We start from the raw sequence: 22,315 nt of genomic DNA on the forward strand, positions 1-22,315 counted from the left end.
GCGAATGCTTGCTAGAGGAGTTCCATTTTTGTACCCTTGGGGGTACCTAAAGACAGGTGTAATATTAAGTTTAAGTCGTCGAATCAAATAAAGGTGTAAGGCAAGTAATATATACCGTAACTTACATTTTCATGATTAGGATCCTTGGTGACGTGGCAGTTGAGCACGCACACATGTCCGCATTTCAAACGAGCGTCGCAGAACGTTGGGCACGACACATGTCTTGTATCCAAATAACATGGCTTATTTGCCTATAAAAAAGAAAAATCAACATATTGATATCTCTGTGGCAAGTAACTAGTATTACCCATTATCATTAGTAACGAGGGGGGAAACCTTCAGAAGGTACCCGGTGCCGTGGGACCGATGCAGGGTGGTTATGTGGGACTCTTACCGCACTAAAACCCCCCGGTGGCCGTCTCGGCGCCACGTAGAGGACTCCGGGATCTTCAAAGGAACGAAACCGGAGTCCTCTTAGTGCGTTGTCCCGTCGGGCTCCGCCCAGGTGAGCTTGACGCTCGCCCCACCGTCTGGTATGCACGAATGTATGCGGCCACACATACCACCGTCCATCCCGGGGTCGCTGATCGGGCGGTTCGAGCTCCCACTCTTGCGTCCGCTACCCCGGATGCCCCCTTTTAGTCGCCTGTTACGACAGGGTATATGGCCCTGTTCTGGTCCCGGAACTACAAGGGACAATTGATTATTAGCTTAGCCTATTACTAATCGTGTTCGTTCACCTAGCTTCCTGGAATATATGCAGCAGTGACGTCTAATATATAATAATATTTTTTAAAAACACTTGCTGATACTTGCTGATACATCATCAGGTAAGTCAATAACAAACCCAAAAAAGAAAAAGACCAACTCATCAAAGTTTTTAATTTTCCAAGTTTTTCCAACATATCAATAAAAACTTAGAAAATTAATGACTAAAAGTCTATTCAAACGAGTTGTGAACACTGACCTGATGCCCGCAGTGCGGCAACGTGACGTCGACCCTGACGTGGCACTTGACGCTGGGGTCGTGCGGGTCGAGCGTGCACGGCAGGTGCTTGGAGTGGCCGCACGGCAGCTCCTTCAGCACGGGCACGCGGCACGGCGCGCACGGCTGCGAGCACCGCAGCGGGCACACGTGCTCCAACGCGCAGATCACGCTGGTGGATAATTATTATTGTAAACTCGTTAAAGTTAAAAAAATATATGTTTGAAGGTGCAAAACTGGATAACGCCTTACCAAATAACATAAAATCATGTGAAAAAATAACAACAACAACAACATTTAAAAAAATATCTAAAGTGGAATTTTGGAAGACTTCCAGGGACAAATGGAAAAAAAAGGACCAAAAACGTGTGTAAAATGCCCTTATCTCGTGTAGGTAAAACTGTGTTTGTACTGCAACACATTATTTTTTTAGACTACCTACATCACGTTTATTATTTTCTGTACGACCGAAACGATTATAAGTAAATGTTAGAAGTTAATGTGTATATTTAATTTATTTCTCGTAAGTGATTGTTTAATCTTAAGAGAGATATTAATAAAGATCTTAAACCAAACTCTATTCCTTATTTTTTCTGACAATCCATTCTATTGTATGACATGGCTGCCCCTAGACCTACAATAACATTGTACAATACTTTTGAATGTACAATAAGATTAAAAAGCGCTGTGACTCCAAAAGAGCAATATTGCCTAATAACACCAACTGCACAATGTTTAGTCGGAGAATAGTATTGATTGAGAATAGTTCTCTTCATAATCAAACAAATTGTAAAGTGGCGATAAATGTATTGACATTCAAAAATGCTCTCAACCTATTTTTAATAAAACAAAAATTATTTGATTATATTTTATTAAATATTGCGCACTAACTCTACAGGTAGCAAAAAAAATATGGTGCAATAAAAATTAAACTCCCTTAAACTTTCGTTCAATTATTGCACAATTCGCAATATTGCACAATATAATTGACCTAAACGGTGGCCTCTTAAATTATAGTTTTAAAACTAAAAATCACGCTTAAATCGCATGACTTCGTTAATCCTAACGATCCTGATGAGGAAGGGGGCACGAAATTATTAAAATCGAGTATTGTCATCGGTTCTTGATAAGTGTTCCAAATTTTATTTTAATCGGACCCTTCTAAGTGGGTTAAAATCGAGTTCAAAGATTCAGTTGCATACATATGTATACCTACGTACTGGTCAAGCTAATATAAGCGTGGTGAGAAAGAGTTCTGTTCTCGACAGAATCTATCTACTTTGAATAAAATATTTTTGTTTTGATTTGATTTTAAAGTTAAAATAGTTCAATAATTGGCCAAATGCCTCAAACTGGGTTCCGTATCACACAATTTTCATTTATTTTGTATTTTTATTATTTACTATAATAGTAAGCATAGAAGTTAATGCATTGGGAAAATTCAAACTGTCTACCTATTACGAGTACGTTTCAATAGACAAAGTGAAAAACGCTGAAAAATAAAGGTCTATTTATTTTCAAGGTATTTTTACTATTTGTTGTTATAGCTGCCATCGTTAGACATAACCTGTAAAATTTCAAGTGTCTATCTATTACGGTTCAAAAAATAGAGCCTTGTGACGGTCGGGCGGACGGACAGATTGATAGACAGCGGAGTTTTAGAAATAGGGTTCCGTTTTTACCATTGGAGTATGGAACCCTAAAAAATATGTTGTGTGTTTCGCTTCTCAGACCCTTCAAACCGGATCATAGCAGAGAGAAATAGTTGTGGCGGTGATGCCTCCGGAGTCGAACCACGAAAATTCGATCACCTTTAAGCCTTTGATTCACAGTGAAACACCCCCAGAACGTACGAGCATCGTAGCGAACGCAGAGCACACCTAAATTGTACCTGTACTCATATTCACACGTAGTCGTTTATTTGGCGAGCATCTAATTCATATTCAATTTCAAGTGAAAAAAACTAACCAAATATCATTCTTACCGTTCACATTGCAGAGGGCATTGGATGACAACATGTTTTCGATCATAACCATGGCAAAGCAGAGGACACTGATGATTACAGGATTGGAGATTAAAATTGCATTTGAGTAAGCATCCCCCTTCAGGTACCTTTTCAAAATCTTTGGCGGTTGTAATCTGTCGGAAAAGTGTATAAGTATTATTTTTTTATTTCTATAGTCTGATTCATAATTAGGTGCCCAAAATGTAAACAAAGAAATGTAATTGTCAGAATACGATTACAGGTATTGTAAACCTAATTTTCCAATTACCGAATTAACAAGAAACAAAAACTTTAACAAACTCAACGAAAAAAACAAAAACTTTAACAACTACACACAATTTAACAAACGCGCTATTAAAACGAGAAAACATTCGAGTTCGATCACGATCACGAAAATGAATAACATCAGCTACGAAACTTAAAAATTACGACACAAAAAATGTTTTGGGTCTCGATTGTGTTACCATTATCACAGTTTAATTTTCTACCAAAAACCTTGTTTTTTATTATTATAACTGTATGGAACGACATTGAGGTAATATAAATATTAGAAAATGTGAAATGATCTTAATTTATTTGGATTATTATTATTTTATTATCGTTGTATTTGTTTACATTTTGGATACCTAATTATGAATCGGACTATAGTTTATATTGTTGTTGATAATAAACTCATTTTTTTCTTAATTACCTGCTAATTAACAGTTACGTTATACTTTGCGAAACTATGATAATGGCAAACTAAATAAACATGATAATTTTTAAGAATACTCATATATATTTTTTTCATACAATCTTACACCAATTATTTTACTATTTTAGCTACTGGCCATGGGCAACTGTAATCAACATTAGATTAGATTCGATTAGATTTAGCCAAGTGCTAGTTGAACTCGCACTCGTCCCAGAGTCCCCCTCTGGGACCGCGCCTAACAGGAGTCATGGCCACCCCTAAAAACCGTCGAGTCCGACTCGTACTTGGCTAGTTTTTCTTCATAAGGAAACCCTGCATGGATTCCTCTTTCCTCTCGGATGGAGAGTATAAGCCGGACTACAATATATACTAAAATATATAATCATTTCAAACGCGTTAGCAAGGAGTGGTCTTATTTAACCGAATATCCCCTGTGCCCCCAACAAATTGTATGCTGCGACTGCGCCTGTATAAATGAATTTCTATAGGTCGATTTATCAACATATTCATGCATGGTATCCATACAATATTTATATGTAGGTCTCTTACCGTGGTAATCTGGTTCTCGTGTACTTCACAACGGAGCTGCAAACTCGTGCCTAGTGACTTTTTACTTTCTAATGTTTGTGCTATTTTTTCCCATAGATTCGAATTCGTCTTTAACATGTTTATATTTCCAAATATGTAAAAACCTAAAATGAAAATAATGAAAAATAGAACCGTGCAATTAAGTGATACATTTTAATAATATGATAAGTATAGTCCGACAAACTTTTCTGTGCATGTGACTGTTTTCGGGCACAGTCGTTGATTGTGACCCTTATAAGGCATTTTTTAATTTTCCCAAGTAAAGCTTTTAATTTTTACGTTAATTTTATAAAATGGCGACCGTAAAATTGAATCTTATGCTATTTGTCAATAAAATAAATAATCTTTGTCGTTTAATGAATATAATCGTTAATTTTTCCACTTGTTAGGTAGTTTAGACACTAGCAATGTTATGATTGCAAGTGGCGCCCCTTGCCACGCGCACAGAAAAGTTTGTCATTCTATGATAATAAATTCACCATCCTCATGATCATCCATATCATTAAAAACATTTTATTACCTTCCTTGGCACGTGACAAAGCAACACACACTCTGTTTTCTGTCTTCAGGAAGCCTATATGTCCACCGGCGTTGTTTCTTACAAGTGACAACAGAATGATTCTCGACTCTTCGCCCTGGTAATTGTCGACGACTGTAATCTTCACTTTAGACAAATGAGCGTATCTCTCCCGTTGCTGAAAATATTGAATAATGTAGGTTTATCTGAAGCAGTGACATCTTAGTTGCTAAGAAACCCGGCCTCTTGATCGAGGGGTCAGAGTTTCAAATCCCACGCAACTCTGATTTTTTAAACTTATGTGCATATTAGAAATTAATTATCATTTGCTTAAACGGTGAAGAATAACATGCGCGAGGAAACCAACATACCTAAGATATCTTAAAAAAATGTTTTTCAAAGGTATGTAAAGTCTACCAATACGCACTCGGCCAGGGCGATGGTCTGTGGCCTGATCCTTCTCATTCTGAGAGTATGGAGGTTTCGAGAGTATTTACTTACTGCAAATCATCCAACGCCTAGCTTAACGAAGCCCATTTTAGTTTTTTATACAACTGCAAAGGGTAATATTTCTGGAGCAATATGTAAGTATGGATAATTGTATCTGGAGCAATATGTAAGTATGGATAATTGTATCTTATTCTTTTTGATATTCATTATTTTAAAGCCCGATCACATTTGAGTACTTTTGTAAAGAACTGCCCTGCTGAAATATAGCTGCCCTCACGATGTTTTCCTTATTATTTCAGCACATGATCATTCGTATAAATTAATATGAAAGGAAAATCTACACTTACATTCCTCATATAAAACATTTGGCCGGAGTAAGCGGCTAATATAGTGACGTCACTGGGTTCGTATCCTTGCTGCATGAGGTAGTTGGCCAGTCGCAACACCATGTCTGCTTCCTTATGATTCGCCTTACTTGAACTGTCATCTACTTTCTGCGTAAAATAATATATACAATAAAACGTACACACAATCTTTATACGAGTAGAAGTATGTCTAACTCTATTTCGTTCCAAACGAAAATAGTGGTAGAACACTTCGGCGGCACCACCACCACATCTATTTTCATCTAATAACAGCAGTTTAGCGCTGCTGTGTTCTGGTGTGAAGAGAGATAAGGAAGGCATACATTTCTGAGGTAACGGCAAACTGCGGCCGACCTCAGGTAAGATTCTGGTCTTATCTGAGGTTCATTACAGAGCTCCACGGACGACGGTAACCACTTATCATCAGGTAGACTGCATTCTCGTCTACTTACAAATAAAACGGATATGGATAAAATTTGCAGATACAAAAGCACAAAACCTTACCTCTTCCTGATAGTTGTGAGTGAAGAAGAATAAGTTGTTGCACATTCCCAGTACATTGGGGAATCTCTCGACGCTGTGGTGGTTCAACAGATCGGGGTAGATGTGTGGGGAGATGAGCGCAGAAATGTCTGGCCGCATGCGATGCTGCACACACAGACGCCGACTATGTATGTTGTTCTTTATCATGCGTTCGAACAACGATACCTCCAGGTTGTAATCTCTCGCCAATCTCATATGTGAAGCTGACGGCCGCAGTTGTTGATGGTCACCTGATAAAAAATGGTGTGTTTTGTGGGTACACATTCCAGTTGAAATCTCATTTACTTATTCAAAATTCATCCAAATAGAATTATTTTTGGAGTAACGTGCTTCGTAGCGCCATCTGTACCCACACAGCGCCCCCCGAGGATTGTATTGGAACTAAATTTTCACAGTATGAGTTCCAAAAACGGAAGAAATTTCGCTGTTATAAAATGTGTAAAAACAAATCTATTGTATTTGTAAATTTGAATGTCGTAGCGGTTAATTGTAGGGAGTCGCCACAGGTATGTAAAATGGGATAGATTGATTATCATCATCGGGCGATAGACAAGTTTTAGGTAAAGGATTAAATTAATTTTATATAACTGCATGTACATTTCGACTTACCGATTAATATAAGGTGCTGACAGTCTTTCGTCAACGATGTGACTATATGTTGCTCTAATACTTCAGCAGCTTCCTCCACAATCACTGTGGAAATTATATGTCATCAAAATTAATAAAAGATAAAGGTAAAAATCGTTTAATCATGACACAAAAGCCGTCGAGTCCGACTCGCACTTGGTCAGTATTTTTTCGCAGGGAAACCCTGCATGGATTCCTCTCTTCTGGACTTTACAATAAATACTAAAATATATAATACATTTAAATCACGTTAGAAAAAAGTGGTGGAACATAACCAAATTTCCCTAGTATCTGCGCAAAATTTTATGCTGCAATCGCGCCTGAGAAGACATCCTCACTGTGCAATGCAGGAACAATTATGTATAAACAATTATATAAAGTAACAATATCTTCAATTCATTACTGACCTATGGGTGGTGCCAGTGCTATGAGCAGTTTCCGCAGTCTAGCCGCTCCACTGGTGGTCATTCCAACCACTTTAACGTTTCTCAATACCTCCAAATCCATTATCATCCTTGTTTCTTCGTATGCGGTGTTCGCTTCTTGCAACGTGGTCTTTAAAAATATCGTTATTTTATTATTTCAATTGCATACAATGTTTTGTTAAATAAGTATAATAATAACTTCATACAATGATATTAAAATAAATCGTACATAAAACGTATGTCTATGATTTAAAAAAATGTCTGGTGTTTATGGTTATTTCTACTTTTCAAATAATAGATTGTCTGTGTGCATTTGGATAGGATTAGAGTAACTAGAATATTTTAAAACAAAAGTCGTGGAAATGGGAGAAGATGGCAAATGGTGAACCAACTTTCACTGAAGTATGAGTTAAAAAAATAATGGTAAAGTAAAGATTAAGATTCAATTTGATCTATTTACAGAAGATGCGCGGAAACCTGACAATTGTTCAGCAAGATTGTTAGCAAGGATACGTAGCAAGGAAATAGTCGGGACTATATAATATGTAAATGACGTTGATCCCCAACTTTAAAGACCCATCAAATGAAATAAAATCCTAATAAGAAATACATCTCACAAACACTATAGGTAACGAAAATGTCATTGTTAGAGATCCGGGCCCAAAGGGTAAAAACGAAACCGTATTGCTAAGCCCCCACTGTCTGTCACAGGCCTCTATCTCTCCAACCGTAATAGAAATATATTTAAAATAATTCGCCAAGTACGAGTCGAAATCGCACACGGAGGCTTCCGTACCACCAAATGTTCATTATTTTTTACTTTTTTTTATTCATTTTATTATTTTCACCAATACTTAGTTATATGAAACAACAATCGATGGCGTTGGGGTGATGATGTGTGATACGCAATTTTTCAATAATACCTAAGCATTATTTGCCCCAACGCCATCTATTTTTGTGTGATATAACTATTTATGGTACAAAAATATAGATGGCGTTGGGGTGATGATGAATGATACGTAAACAACGTATAATAAAATTAAAATAAGTATATTAAAATATGGTTGTGGTAGTGGTGGTATAATTTATGGTTCTTATTTGTATTTATTATAATACCAGTTATAGTAGTAAACAGATTGTAAAAATTTCAACAGTCTTCCTAGTACGGTTTAACAGTTAGATCGAAAAATGCCGAAAAAATTCGGTTTGTTGTATGGACACCCTCTTTAATATTCAACTTTATTTTATTTTTAGTATTTGTTGTTATAGATGCCACCGTTATGTCTCCTCTGTAAAAAATTTCATGTGTCTATCCATAGATATATTATCCTACTGACGTTAGTATAATATATCTATATATGTGTCTATCTATTACGGCTCCGGAGATATAGCCCTGTGACAAACTGACAGACGGGCAGACAGCGAAGTCTTAGTAATAGAGTTCGGTTTTTACCCTTTGCGTTCGGAACAACCAATCAACCACTACTTTTCTACGTTTTTTACTATCTTAATGCATTATCTTCTATGGCTGGTCTAAAAATCACTTAATTGATATAATTTCCCCTTTCAATTAATTACTTTTAAGCAGTTGGGTTTTATGTTTTTATCCTCGTAATAATTACTACTTGTTAACTTACTTGCAAAGGTATCATTGATTCTTTAAGCTTGTTCATAATTTTTTCAGCCCATCCAAAATATATGCTCCAGCGTTCTTCATTGGAGTATTGAGTAGGATCCCTGTGGTCAATTTCCAAAAATTCTCCTTGATCGCGCAACTTAGACATTTCCTGGGTAACATATAAGCATAAGTATATAAGTATAAACATATAAATATTAGAAAAAGTATAAATTTCGCACATAACACAGGTGTAAAGTTTACATAAAAATCACACCATTACTTCGAGTATATTATAATTCTAATGTGAATTAGTTGTAGCATTTCGATGATAGGATGTGGATGCTGGCTGACTTATATGTATATGCGACATATCTGTGATCGACTTCAGGTAGAATTCCTATTTTATACCACTTGCTGTAACAAACTATTTGTCATTTTTAATATGCACATAACGTTTAAAAATCAGAAGCCTGATTCGCACCTCGAACCCGCCGTTTGCGAAGATTCTTCATTTTATATAAAAAACAATATAAAATATAAATTTAACGTAAAACTTTATAAAAACAATCAACTAACTAACCTGATACATGCTAATACGCGAAGTTACTACAATAATTTCCTGCATCAATTGTTCTTTTTCATAATCATTATCTTTACTTCGATAGTCACGCATCAGTTCCTGTAGCTTTTCTTTAGCGACGTTAATTGAAAATGAGGTGGAGACTTCGTGCCCGTAAGCGCCCATAAATTCAAAATCATCCAAAATAACATCATCTCGTTGGTATATGTCGTCATCGACTTCCAAATTCGTTTGATGCTCCTCATCTTTGTGTATATCGTAATCAAAATTAATGGGCATGTTTTCAAACAGCCACTGTTGAAGTGGATCTTTCGTAACTTTGCCGTAATAGTTTCCAATGACACGACTCTCTTCAATGTGTTTTATGACGTAACTATAATTAAGTACACCGTTGTCTATAATTTCGAAGTTTTTGTTCATTTCCTGTAATTCTAGAACCACGTTTCTTAAATATGATCTTTGTTTTAGGAAAAGTTGATTCGTTTCATGTTTAATTCTGGTGCCGTTAAGTCGTAGATAGTTTAAATTAAACTTTTCCATTGCTTCGTTCCGTGATTGACCGCCAATTCGAGCGATAGAGTTTGTTATCGGCAGGATGTTTTCCAGAAATTGATCTAGGGCGTGATTTGTATAGCATATTAAAAGTAGAAGACACCCCTTTACAGTAAGATTTTTTATCAATGTTTTAGCTACTTTTACACCTAGAAATGTTTTGCCCGTGCCTGGAGGTCCCTGGATGACCGCGAACTCATGAGTAAGCGCCAAACGGTAAGCTTCATATTGACTTTCGTTCAACCCCATCTCATCACTCGTTGGCCACGTACTTTCGTTTAGGACATTGAATTCATAATCTGTATCTGAATTCCTGTAGTTATAAATATAATTTTCATTCAGATATACAGGATGTTGTGGTATAGACTGAAATAATATAAAAAAAACGGCTTACAATTAAATTGAAACTTACATTCATATTTTACTGCTTAAATAACTCATCGTCATAAACCCATTCCTGTCCCACAGGACACGGGTTACCTCGCAGAATGAGCAGATTAGGACGTCGCACCGACCAACTTTGAAATATCAGTGGTCTATGTGTGTGGCCTGAGATTCGAACCTCGGAACCTTCGATCGAAAAGCAGTTTCAACCATTAGGCTACCATTGCTTCGTACCCTATACATATAGAAACTTACATCAACTTGCACGATATATTTGCTCATTGCAATATGCTCAGGAAACGTCGGGTCCTGGAGGGCTTTCAGAACGTGAAAGTATGGTTCAAAATATACATCACTTTCAATCATTATATATGAATCATCCGTTTTATAAATATCGTCGCCTATCGTTTTATCCACCAGAGAAATTGGAACCTGCAAAAGAAATACAAAATTATGTAGAAGGCAACCAAGACCTTTGTTTGACTGATTTATGTTATTATATAGGAGTAAGCGACGAGCATGCAGTACACCTGATGGTAAGTGACTGCTGCCTCTCATGGATATCTGTAATCAACTCCAGATAAGAACAACCCAACCCTAAGAAATAAGCTGGAATACCTCGGAGATGTATGTCAACCTTGGCATACCCTTCTATCCAGAACACAGCAGCGCTTGCAGATTGCTGTTATTAGACAAAAATAAGGTGGTGGTGTCACCGGAGTCGAACCACACAGGGTTCTACCACCATTGGATTACTTTTGAAGGTTCGGAGACTACGTTTGAACGTCTTAGAAACTAATGGCAAAGTCGATAATTTAATCCAGAAGTTCAGGAGAACCCGGTCGTATATTTAAAAAATATTAAAAAAATATTATACCCTTTTTATCTTCGATCACTAATAAAAACCTTTTTATACATCAATACGAAAATAGCAATTGATTAAAACTATAAGGATTTTTATTTAACATTTTTTTTCTTGTCAAGCTTAAAATAAAGTAGCAATATTTAAGAGTGATTAAAATGACAAATAGCATCAAATTCTATTTACCTTGCCCTTCATCAAGTATTTGGTGTCTCTGTCCAAAATAGTAGCGACGATAAAAGTCTTACAGTTGTCTTTTGTAAATAACACCAAGGAGCCATATATCAAGCGCTTGCTATGAGCCCATTTGATGGTCTTAAACCATTTTGTAGTTTTTGTATCCACTTGCACAACCGAACCGATCTTCTCCCTCGAGACGTAGGGTTCCACAAATTTAACGTCACGGAAAACGCTAGAAAAATAAATTATAATGTAGTTTTAATTGTACGCTTTACTAAAAAAAATAAGGATTTATAAAATGTGTCCACTGATCTAAAAAGTACTAAAATATCTAGAATACTTATACCAAAGGAAAACCGAACTGCCCTTCTCTATCCTAATGGGTTTATTGGAGTTATTATCACTTACCGTATATTATCAAATTTTTTCTCATTTGGATTTTGTAGAAATTGATCTGCAAAATAATCACAAAAATATTGTTACGATATTCGATTATTTTTTTCGATATTGCTTAAATTTTTATTACATTGTATCTTTATAGAATTGACGAAGATTGGGTAAACTTATAACTTACATATTCCATCACGAAGTGGCCCGAAACAATCCTCGCGCAGCAACCTAAATTGTATATCAAGGTAATGTTCAACGTTTGCATATCCGCCGTCAACTATGTTAGGACGCAAGTACGGACGACAGCCCACCAAGTCCTCCACCTGCGGTAGAACACTCAGCACACGGAAGTTCTCCGGCGGCTCGCTCTCCTCATGTACAACTCTTTTAGTTACAACCTGCAAGTATTCACAAATTGATTAAATTGTTTGAAATGGCAAAGCAATTGAAGATGGTAGAACTCTTTGTGGTTCTACTTCGGCGATACCACCATCACACCTATTTATGCCTACCGACAGGGCGTTCCAGCTTAGTCCTCAGGCGTAGCGGCGCATCTATGGCCGACCTCAGGTTGCAATATCTAATCCTACCTGGGGTTGATTACAGATGTCCATGGGCGGCAGTAGCTACATACTATCAGGTGGACTACGTGCCCGTCTACTACAAATGTATAATAAAAATACAAACGAGCATGCAATCCACCTGGCCACTGCCGTTAATGGACATCAGTCATTCAACCCCAGACAAGTCTTAGAGTCACTGAGTTTGGCCCACGGAAGCTTTGGTACTCCTGAGGACTATGTTGGATAAGTAAGTATGTTACATTGTTACTGACGTCGATTTTTTTTTCTAATTTCAATATTAAAGAGCCTTGGGCACAAATAATGACCCTCCCTCATTAAACCCTTATTTTAAAAAAACTTTCGAAAAGGATGTTTATAGCCAATAAATTTACTATTAATATTGACCCTTCACATAGGATAAGGAAACCTCCTCCCGCTTAAAAAGCTGCAGCTAATGTAAATGTCCAAGTAAAGAGCAGTTTTAAAATAAACCTTCATAACAGCTACTACATTATCATTATTTTTACGATAAGTGTAGAAAATGTGTGCAGTTGTCGCATACCTTTTTTTCTTCTTCCTGAGTTATCAACTTCTTACGTATATTTTCAAGTTTCGCAGCAAGATCGTGCGGTAGGTTGAAGTCGTGTCTCTGGCTCAGGCCTTCCAAGCAACATTTCGAGGTGCCCTCGATTAACGATCTGCACTTGAACATAGCAATTGAGGGGATCGTCTTTATGATATAATCGCAAAAAGATATGAAATTCTCCCAAAATTCTTCTGGTTTTCCCCAGTACATGCTATTTGTGGACCGTCTTTCCGTGTACGGCAAATCCATCAAATAGTTACGCAAATTAGTAATGAATTGCGAATTACAAACATCTAACATCAAATTAGACTTAAGCTGTTCGAACGAGGAGCTGCTTACTGTTGTCAATATTTTTATGATCAACACATACAAATCTGGTCTTTCGATGGGCGACTGTAGCAGTTCTAGAAAAGCTTCCTTTCTTCCATTGATTGATGTAATAATTTGTTTGCTGTCTGACTGTGATAACTCTAGCAAAAACTTGAATCCAACGTATTTTCCCCTGCGTGCTGGCTGATTAGAAACATGTCCATCAGATTGGTCCAAATTTTGCTCTGATCTACTCCTCATTTGTCTGTTTAAGGTATGATTATGATTTCTTTGATTGTGATGTACGGGAGTCTGCATTTGGGGTCCTGCACCTCGTTGTGGCGTTCTATGTTGCATATTACCATTTCCACGTGGCCTCGGCCCATTCCATTGAGCATTACGTTGAACATTTGCGTTTCCAGCTGAAATTTTATGATGCAAAAATTATAACTTGTGAACCAATTAAACATTACTAAAATTATGAAATGACACTTTTTTGTGTTGTTATAAAAATAGTTATATTTATATTATGGCGCGATTCCCTAGCAGGTATTACTTTAGTTGCAGTCGTGATTATTATTTAAAATAGATTCCTGGTAATGTAAATGTTTCAGTTTCCATTATATATCTGCATAGCGTAATAACTAATAACTATAATAACCATTTTTTTTTTTTTATAATATAGGAGTAGCAGACGAGCATGCAGTCCACTGCCGACAAACTGGCCTACAGTTTGGCAGATTTCAAGTTATGTTTATTTTGTAAGTCTTTTTTATTAAATAAATGAAAAAAAAATGATGGTAAGTGGCTACTGCCGCCCATGGACATCTGTATTCAACCCCCGATAGGATTAGATATTCCTACCTGAGGTCGGCCACAGATGCGCCGCTACCCTTGAGGACTAAGCTGGAACGCCTCGGAAAACTATGCCTCCCTTACCACACCCTTCAAAACGGAACACAGCAGCGCCTGACCCTGCTGTTATTAGGCAGAAATAGGTGTGGCGGTGGTGCCGCCGGAGTCGAACCACAAAGGGTTCTACCACCATACAGCAGTGATAGCCTAGTGGTTAAAAACTCTTTTACTTTCGACGATTTGACTTCTTAAAATTATGTGTATTATAAAATATTTATTACTTGCTTAAACGGTGAAGGAAAACATCGTGAAGAAACCCTCATATCTAAAAATCTTAAAAAAATATGTTCAAAGGTATGTGAAAGCTATTAATTCGCATTTGGTAAGGGCGGTGGACTTTGACCCCACAATACACCATACCCAGCAGTGGGCCGCTAATGAGTCTGACGACGAGTCAACGATATAATTTGCCTATAAAACATTTTTTATGTTCTGAAAATATATATCTTATATATAAAATTCACGTGTTACGTTAGTTACCATACTCCTCCAAAACGGCTTTACCAATTTTCACCAAATTTTATATGCATATTCAGTAGGTCTGAGAATCGGCTACTATCTATTTTTCATACCCCTAAGTAATAAGGGTTGTTCCCCCCTAACATTTTTTATTTATATGGAAACGCAACGTTTGCCGGGTCAGCTAGTAATAATATAATAACATAACAAGAAAAACGGGACTTCTGATTTTAGTTTGTTTTTTACTTAGGAGAATTATTACGAGTACTACAAGATCAATTTTTAATTTTGTGCGGTAACCATACACTTCAATTTTATACGCACCATTCGGGCACCGCTGTCGCCAATTTCCACGGGGCCCCGGGTTTGCTGATCGGCCCCTACGAGGGCCCTGTGTCGCTTGGTTTCCCCCATTGTATCGTTGTTGATTCGTTGTCAAATTTCTTCCAGGCCTCGTACCAGCGTTTGGCCCCCTAGGCCGGTTTTGTGAGGGCCCTTAAACAGATGATTGAATTTTCGTTTAGCGTCAATACACTCGTGTCAATTACAGCTCGTATATCACGAATCTGAGTTTCCAAAATTATTTGCGTATTAAAATAATTGCTATGTGTATTCACGGTGAAGGAAAACATCGTGAGCAAGTGTCCTAAATATCGGAGATCTTAGAAAAAGTTTCAATGTTATTTAAAGTCTTGGAGGTATTTTGTGAGCGTGGTGGACTATGGCTTTCCATTACTTGCTTAACTCCATGCTTAACCTGTTTCCGAGAGCAGACTCTTGCCCAGTTATAAAACAAGTTACAATGATACTTGTATAATACACGATATAATATATCACTTAAAACAAAATATGTATAACATGTACAAAAATCTATGTACCAAACGTTTTTTGTGGAATATGAAACGCTTTCTACACTCACTCACAGCCCCACACTAGGATTCCCTGTAACGTGGGTGCCATGGACCCACACAGAAACAAATACACAAACACCCAGACCCAGAAACCTAAATTCATCATTTAGATTTCTGTCTGGCCGGGGATCGAACCCGGGTCCCTCTGCGCGTCAGAGCGGTATGGTGACCGCTCCGCCACGCGCGTCAAAACTGCACTATTTATATCGATTATAGTTTATATTGGAAAAAATCCCCTGTCCCAAGGAAGACATCTTTTTGTACGCCCTGAAACAGGTTTGAATTGAAACCCCCCACCCCTCTCCCTATACTCCAAAGATGGCATAGTACCTCTACCAAAATTGTACAGCCCAGCATATACTTCAAATATTAATTAGTATAAAGTAATACATTATAATTTACCTGGTTCCTCATAATCTATATCGAATTCCATTGTAGACGGCGGCCATACGCAGTTGCGATGAGCTGATAAGATACTGAAATAATAAGATTAACGTATGTAACATTGATAAGTAAAATAGAAAGATACTTCACCGCCTTGAAATTGGATGAAGCCACAAAGGGTTGATTTCTTAGTGATTTTTTGAATTCTTGACGAATAAAAAACATTTTTAGAGAAAACTTATAAATAACTAATACGACGTAATGTACGTTATAAATAAAAAAAGTATTTCAAACATTTAAGGACATTTTAGCAATTTCAATTCTCAAAACTGGTTACACTTTTTTGTTAGGTGTGATCTATCTATATATTTTACTATCTAAGGATATAATAAGTTAATAACGATATGCGTTTATAATTCAATGTTTAGAAGTAGTACGAATACGAATGAAGGCGCGACACGCGTGTTAGCCTAACGGCGAGCCAGGCGACTTTGTAAACAAATATATGTATTGATATAGGGAGCATAGCTATAGAGCTACATATAGATTAAGGTCCGAGTAGTAAGATTTGTTGAATAAAGCAGTTCTGTAATGACAGCCTCTGGGCAAAGAGGGATTTTCATTTACCGAATCTCCCATACTTCTGAGTTCTGAGTACTTCTGACACGCGTAGGGTGGCTGAGCGGTCATCGTGTAGGTCTGACGCGCAAAGGACTGAGTTCGATCCCCGCCCAAACATATTATATCTGAATGGTGAATTCAAATATCTGTTCAGACTCTGGGTGTGTCCATGGCACCCACGATAAAAAAAATCCTAGTGTGGAGCTGTGATTGTAGAATGCGTATTTTTACTTACCCCATACCTTAGGTAACAGTGAAGTTAAGATAAAAAGTAGTGATGACTTAGTTTTCTATAAATCTAAAAGTTTCGGTTTCGCTGCAGCGTACATTTTTTACAAATTTAAAGTTAGCCAATGACTAACTGCTATACTTATTTCGATAGTTAGAAAGGTTTTTTCCAAAATGTATTGAACATTTTGCTCAAGTACCTACATTATTTATTATTTATGCGTGAACTACCTCTGCAGCTTCCAGAGTTCGTACCCTAAATATTACTTTTACTTAAGACTACTTTCTTCATACATTGAAACCTTAAACAATAATTTCAAGCGGACATTTTAGAAGGAGTCACGGTTTTTTTTTTTTTATAATATAGGAGTAGCAGACGAGCATGCAGTCCACCTGATGGTAAGCGGCTACTGCCGCCCATGGACATCTGTAATCAACCCCAGATAGGATTAGATATTCCTACCTAAGGTCGGCCACAGATGCGCTGCTACCCCTGAGGACTAAGCTGGAACGCCTCGGAAAAGTCTGTCTCCCTTACCACACCCTTCAAACCGGAACACAGCAGCGCTTAACACTGCTGTTATTAGGTAGAAATAGGTGTGGCGGTGGTGCCGCCGGAGTCGAACCACAACGGGTTCTACCACCTTCAAACACAATGCCTAAAATTGTTGAAAAACATACTTACCCCATATTGAGGAATTTTCATCCATAATTACAAAATTCCATCCTCAAAGCGAATCCTCGCAAAAGACGAAAATACCGCAAAAAAAAAAAAAACAAAGACCGCCAGACCGCGCCCCCACGCGGGACGTATGTTATCTTGTAATTTCCAGAAAACTACTAGAAATTATTAAATTTCCATAAAATCGGTAACGTGTGAACCTAAATTATTGAACAACCTATTTTACTTTCCTCATAGGCAAATGATACGGACTCCCTAAGCCCCCCCTTATGTCCCTAAGGCCCTACGCCTACACTGTAAACCTAGCCGCATAATGAAATTGTTAATCTATGATATTGTTTGAAGTATTTCCACCGGTAGACGATTGGCCGAACATACAAACAAAAACATTATTGTGGCGAATAGATTAGATAACCTATTTCCTTTAGAAAATCTAATATAAACCTACTTATATGATTTTACATAAAACGTCCTGGTTATATACAATGGTTGTATAGCTAAAACTAAAATTGTATAAAAACTAAAATAAACTATATTATCCCCTGTGAGATGTTACACAGGCTTGGGTTCTTCATTGTAGGGATGGCGATCTGAGATCGATTAATAGAAGAATCGATCTTTTGGACCAAAAAAATCGATTATTTTAACCGATCTCTTGTAATGGCTCGATTCAGTGAATCGATCCTAGAAGATCGAAAGTCGATCTTTTTGAAGTTGGTTGAATGTGTTATACACATTTTTCGCTATCTTTGCCGTTATGAAGCTGAAAAGATCGATGTCCATTTTTGGAAAATCGATTCTTTGAGCCTCGATTATGTTGTGAATCGATTTATTGCACTTCGACTCGAATCGTTTTAAGAATCGATTTTTTTCGGAAATAATCGCCATCCCTACTTCATTGTTCACAAGTGGTTCGAGGCTTCGAGCAGAAATCAGAATATTGTTTTGTTTTCACATTGTGATATGTAATATAAGATCACAAGCTAAATCACAGACTAATCGGGAAGATATCCCCGTATCCTTTACTATGATGCACTATCAACTAAAACAATCTGATGTTAAAAAACCTTGTTAAAATCAAAATCTATAAATTGCTAAGATTGTGGTAACTAATCCAAGGGTTACACTACACCACAAAATAAATAGTTTTTATTTCGTGGTTACACTCACCACTTAACTTTGATCAAATTTCATATCTATTAAAACAATACATTATACATATCTAAGTAGGTACATAATTATTTCCTGATTTATTAACAATGAGATTAATTCAGAAGCAATACAATTTTAATGAATATGATTCACCAATTCACCGTAAAGTAGGTATGTACTTTGTAGATACAGTAGGCACAATCCTAATAATTTGTTGTTGTTAATTATAGAATGTTTATATTCTATGAAATTGGTTAAAAAGCCATGAAACAGAAATACTTACTTGCATTCAAAACGCAGACAATAATATCACAATGATTGCACTCACTTTCCTATGTAGGAGTCTATTACTTTTAGTAAAATCCTCAGGCCTCAATACTTCAGAAAGACACAGCTAACATTAGTAGCAGTCTAGACCCATTCAGCGAATCAGCAATACGATACGTAAGTACTATACTTTATAACTACGGTGTACGATGAATAATGTTGCAAGACTATAACAAAAATACCCCAAGTTAATTTTCAATTTTATTTTACGTGTTCTATAAATATCGAAGATATTTTATCAAACGATACATGAACACTGTATTAGATAATAAACAGAATAATAATAATAAACATGGAGCAATTAAAAAAAGATATACCTACTAGAAACTAACCATTGTTCTATAAACAGTATAGGTACCTAAAATTTAATTAATGCGTTATGTGTAATACATACTAATTTAATAATTATGTGTCATATACAAATAACAATTAATATTCTGAATAGCCATTCATCCGTTAACCCAATATAGGTTCTCTGCTAGACTTCGTTCTAACGGACAAGAAGGTTTAGCCATATTCATCACTCTGTTTAGTATTTTGTTTAGAGTCGATCGGAACTTTATAGGAATATCTTTAATTTAAAATCACACTGGGACATTACGTTATAACTGTATTTTACATAATATACATAATAACATATGAGTCTTTCCGTACAACGTCATCGTGCATGACCTTGTTTGCAATTAAATCATATAATTTGCTCTATAAAAGCATATATTCTTTCATTAAAATCATAACAATGCGTTGATCCTTTTTTATAAGATTCGTTCTCACAGAAACTAAACAAAAAAAGAACATATTTAACTACCATGAAAACAAGCATTGTATATTATGGATTATTATTTTTTAATAAAAACTTCATTTTCATATTAAGTTTATCTGGAATTATATTTCGTAATACATTGCGTTATTAAAGAAAAATACAATCCTGTTAGTTGTAGAAAACTTAAATTCTACTTATAATCATGGTAACGGGCGACTATTTATGATGGCAACACCAGTATTTTATACTTGGGCTTTACCCGATTTTGTTTCTTCCTGTATCATGATATCATAGACAATACGTACACGTGGTGCATTGCAGACTACTAGGTACAAAGACAGTAGATACAGATTACTTTTTGTAATAAAGATAGAAAATATAATATAAAAGAAATAGTCCTCAACTTACTATACTTTTTGGTCCTCAATTAACTCAATAAATAATATTAGTACATTGTAATAGGCTATATTATAAAAGTTAAAAAATATTAAAGACATATTCTTTTTTTATTGTATAGGAACTAAGTACACCAATATTTTTTTTTAATAATACTCTAAATACCAGATAAATACATCCATTATAAGATTGTCATGATGTTAATATCCGGTGGATACCCTGGTGGAACTTTCCGTTCACTTCGGTGTTGGCTCACCATAGATATATTATACTAAAAATAATATTATCTATATCGCTCACCATGTCAAATGTCAAATTGTCCTCGTCAAATGTCAATATTATTATTAATATTATTATTATTGTCCAGCTCCAAAGTTATAGATCCGATCCGCGTTGAGTTAAACTATTTTTAAAATATTTGAGAAACGATAAAATTAACAAATAATTATTATAAATTGCCCCTTTGAATAAGTCTATAATGGTTGAACAAGAAACAGACGAGGAGAGAGCAGAAACCGGCCCAGTAGACAATGCATGGGCAATGAAAATCCCAAAATTTACACCAGAAGATAATCCACATGGTCTATTAGAAGAGAGTAAATTTGCTACTTTGTTTCCCAAATACCGGGAACAGTACCTTAAAGAATGCTGGCCTTTAGTTCAGAAGGTATTAAAAGAGCATCATATTGTGGCAGAATTGGATCTTATTGAAGGAAGTTTAACAGTTAAAACTACGAGGAAAACATGGGACCCGTACATCATAATCAAAGCTAGAGATTTAATGAAACTACTCTCCAGAAGTGTACCCTTTGAACAAGCAATGCGAGTACTACAGGATGAAATAGGTTGTGATATTATAAAGATAAATTCATTTGTTCGGAAAAAAGAAACTTTTTTGAAGCGACGTCAGCGATTGATAGGCCCAAATGGAGTGACACTCAAATCTATAGAGCTGCTAACTGAGTGCTATGTACTTGTCCAAGGAAATACTGTTTCTGCCGTTGGCCCCTATAAAGGATTAATCCAAGTAAGACGCATAGTTGAAGATACTATGAAAAATATTCACCCTATGTACAACATTAAGAGCTTAATGATTAAAAGAGAATTAATGAAAGATCCTAGGCTTAAAAATGAGAGCTGGGACCGTTTCTTGCCTAAGTTTAAAAGTAAGAATGTACCTAGGAAACAGCCTAAGCAGAAAATTAAGAAGAAGCCTTACACACCCTTCCCTCCGCCACAACCTGAAAGTAAACTTGACCAGCAGTTGGCCACTGGAGAATACTTTCTGAAAGATGAACAAAAGAAAGCTAAACGTCGTCACGAGAAGGAGGAGAAACAACTACAGGTGAAGAAAGCAAGAGAGGAAGAACGAAAGAAAGATTTCATACCGCCCGAAGAAATAAAACAAGCAAGTAAAGATACTGAAGAATCGGCTGTCAACATCAATCAGTTTAAGGCGAAAATGAAGAAGTTAACTAAAAAGAAGTAAGAATCATTAAAACACTAGTTGAATACTACAAAGTTGTATCATTTATATCTTTAATCTTAAGTCAAATATTGAGTCCTTATGAATTATGATCCTAAGAGCACAATAAACAAGCGAAATATTATCATTTATTGATGTAATAGACATGAGGACAATAGTTAAGAATCAGAATAAATTATTTTAGTAAAAACATATTAAAAAGATTCTAAGAAATAACCCCAATTCTATATAAACTTTCAGTATACTTATATCTAATAATTATATCTACTATATAAATAAAATACTGATTTTTGTAACAAATATTGTTCTTTTTTCCACTAAAACACCCCAGTGGCCGTTCTCAATGCAACTTGTCGTTTGAGTTTGCCAAAGAATGAAAAATACATACGTAACAAACATACTAGTATCATGGCTAATTTTGATAATGATTCCTAATTTAAATATCTCCTACTATGGTGTGTAGCGAAAATACACAGTCAAAACAAACAATAAAACTCGATAAAGCCCAACACTCAGTCTTATAGTGATGCTATTGCTTAGTTTAATCACAATGGCAAATACATTTATAAATACGTCCAAAATAAAATATTAACATAATTATAGCTTTAAACAAAATACTTATTACTCACTTTTAATATTTAAATGGCATTTAAAAGTATGAAACGTTGATAGCTATGTTTATTTTTTACAACTGTGAGGGTAGTGTATTCCCTATATTAAGTGTATCATCTATGGTAGTGTATTAATATTCGTACGGTGTAAAAATCG

The 22,315-nt window shown here is 36.0% G+C and overlaps 2 protein-coding genes across 3 annotated transcripts in view; one reads left to right on the top strand and one right to left on the bottom strand.

Annotated features, from left to right (window-relative positions):
• LOC140757292 (NFX1-type zinc finger-containing protein 1-like) overlaps positions 1-22,205 on the bottom strand; it is a 40,528-nt gene extending 18,323 nt beyond the window's left edge. Inside the window, exons 1-19 of one of the 2 annotated variants that reach the window (XM_073092924.1) lie at positions 22,177-22,205; positions 15,911-15,984; positions 14,922-15,092; positions 12,891-13,645; positions 11,950-12,163; positions 11,784-11,829; positions 11,382-11,607; positions 10,589-10,765; positions 9,398-10,315; positions 8,837-8,986; positions 7,182-7,329; positions 6,757-6,840; positions 6,109-6,377; positions 5,587-5,733; positions 4,793-4,967; positions 4,234-4,376; positions 2,970-3,124; positions 968-1,157; positions 126-251 (exon numbers count right to left, since the gene is read on the bottom strand). In XM_073092924.1, coding sequence (XP_072949025.1) covers positions 126-251; positions 968-1,157; positions 2,970-3,124; positions 4,234-4,376; positions 4,793-4,967; positions 5,587-5,733; positions 6,109-6,377; positions 6,757-6,840; positions 7,182-7,329; positions 8,837-8,986; positions 9,398-10,315; positions 10,589-10,765; positions 11,382-11,607; positions 11,784-11,829; positions 11,950-12,163; positions 12,891-13,645; positions 14,922-15,092; positions 15,911-15,941 — 4,125 coding nt within the window. In that variant the 5' untranslated portion in view covers positions 15,942-15,984; positions 22,177-22,205. Of the gene's footprint in view, positions 1-125; positions 252-967; positions 1,158-2,969; positions 3,125-4,233; positions 4,377-4,792; positions 4,968-5,586; positions 5,734-6,108; positions 6,378-6,756; positions 6,841-7,181; positions 7,330-8,836; positions 8,987-9,397; positions 10,316-10,588; positions 10,766-11,381; positions 11,608-11,783; positions 11,830-11,949; positions 12,164-12,890; positions 13,646-14,921; positions 15,093-15,910; positions 15,985-18,858; positions 19,023-22,176 lie in introns of those variants that run through there. The other variant, XM_073092922.1, reaches the window with a different exon arrangement.
• On the top strand, positions 20,413-21,582 carry LOC140757291 (KRR1 small subunit processome component homolog). Its single transcript, XM_073092921.1, has one exon. It carries the CDS (start codon positions 20,540-20,542, stop codon positions 21,548-21,550), a length of 1,011 nt encoding a protein of 336 aa, XP_072949022.1. The 5' UTR covers positions 20,413-20,539; the 3' UTR covers positions 21,551-21,582.
• Positions 22,206-22,315: the final 110 nt, after the last annotated feature.

Source organism: Epargyreus clarus, unplaced genomic scaffold, assembly GCF_041222505.1.
Source record: "Epargyreus clarus isolate Ecla_fem2 unplaced genomic scaffold, WU_Ecla_fem_2.2 ptg000004l, whole genome shotgun sequence".
NCBI lineage: Eukaryota > Metazoa > Arthropoda > Insecta > Lepidoptera > Hesperiidae > Epargyreus > Epargyreus clarus.

What these genes read in the sequence shown, in the direction of transcription:
- LOC140757291 (XM_073092921.1), top strand. Translation starts at nt 20,540, where the DNA reads ATGGTTGAACAAGAAACAGACGAGGAGAGAGCAGAAACCGGCCCAGTA.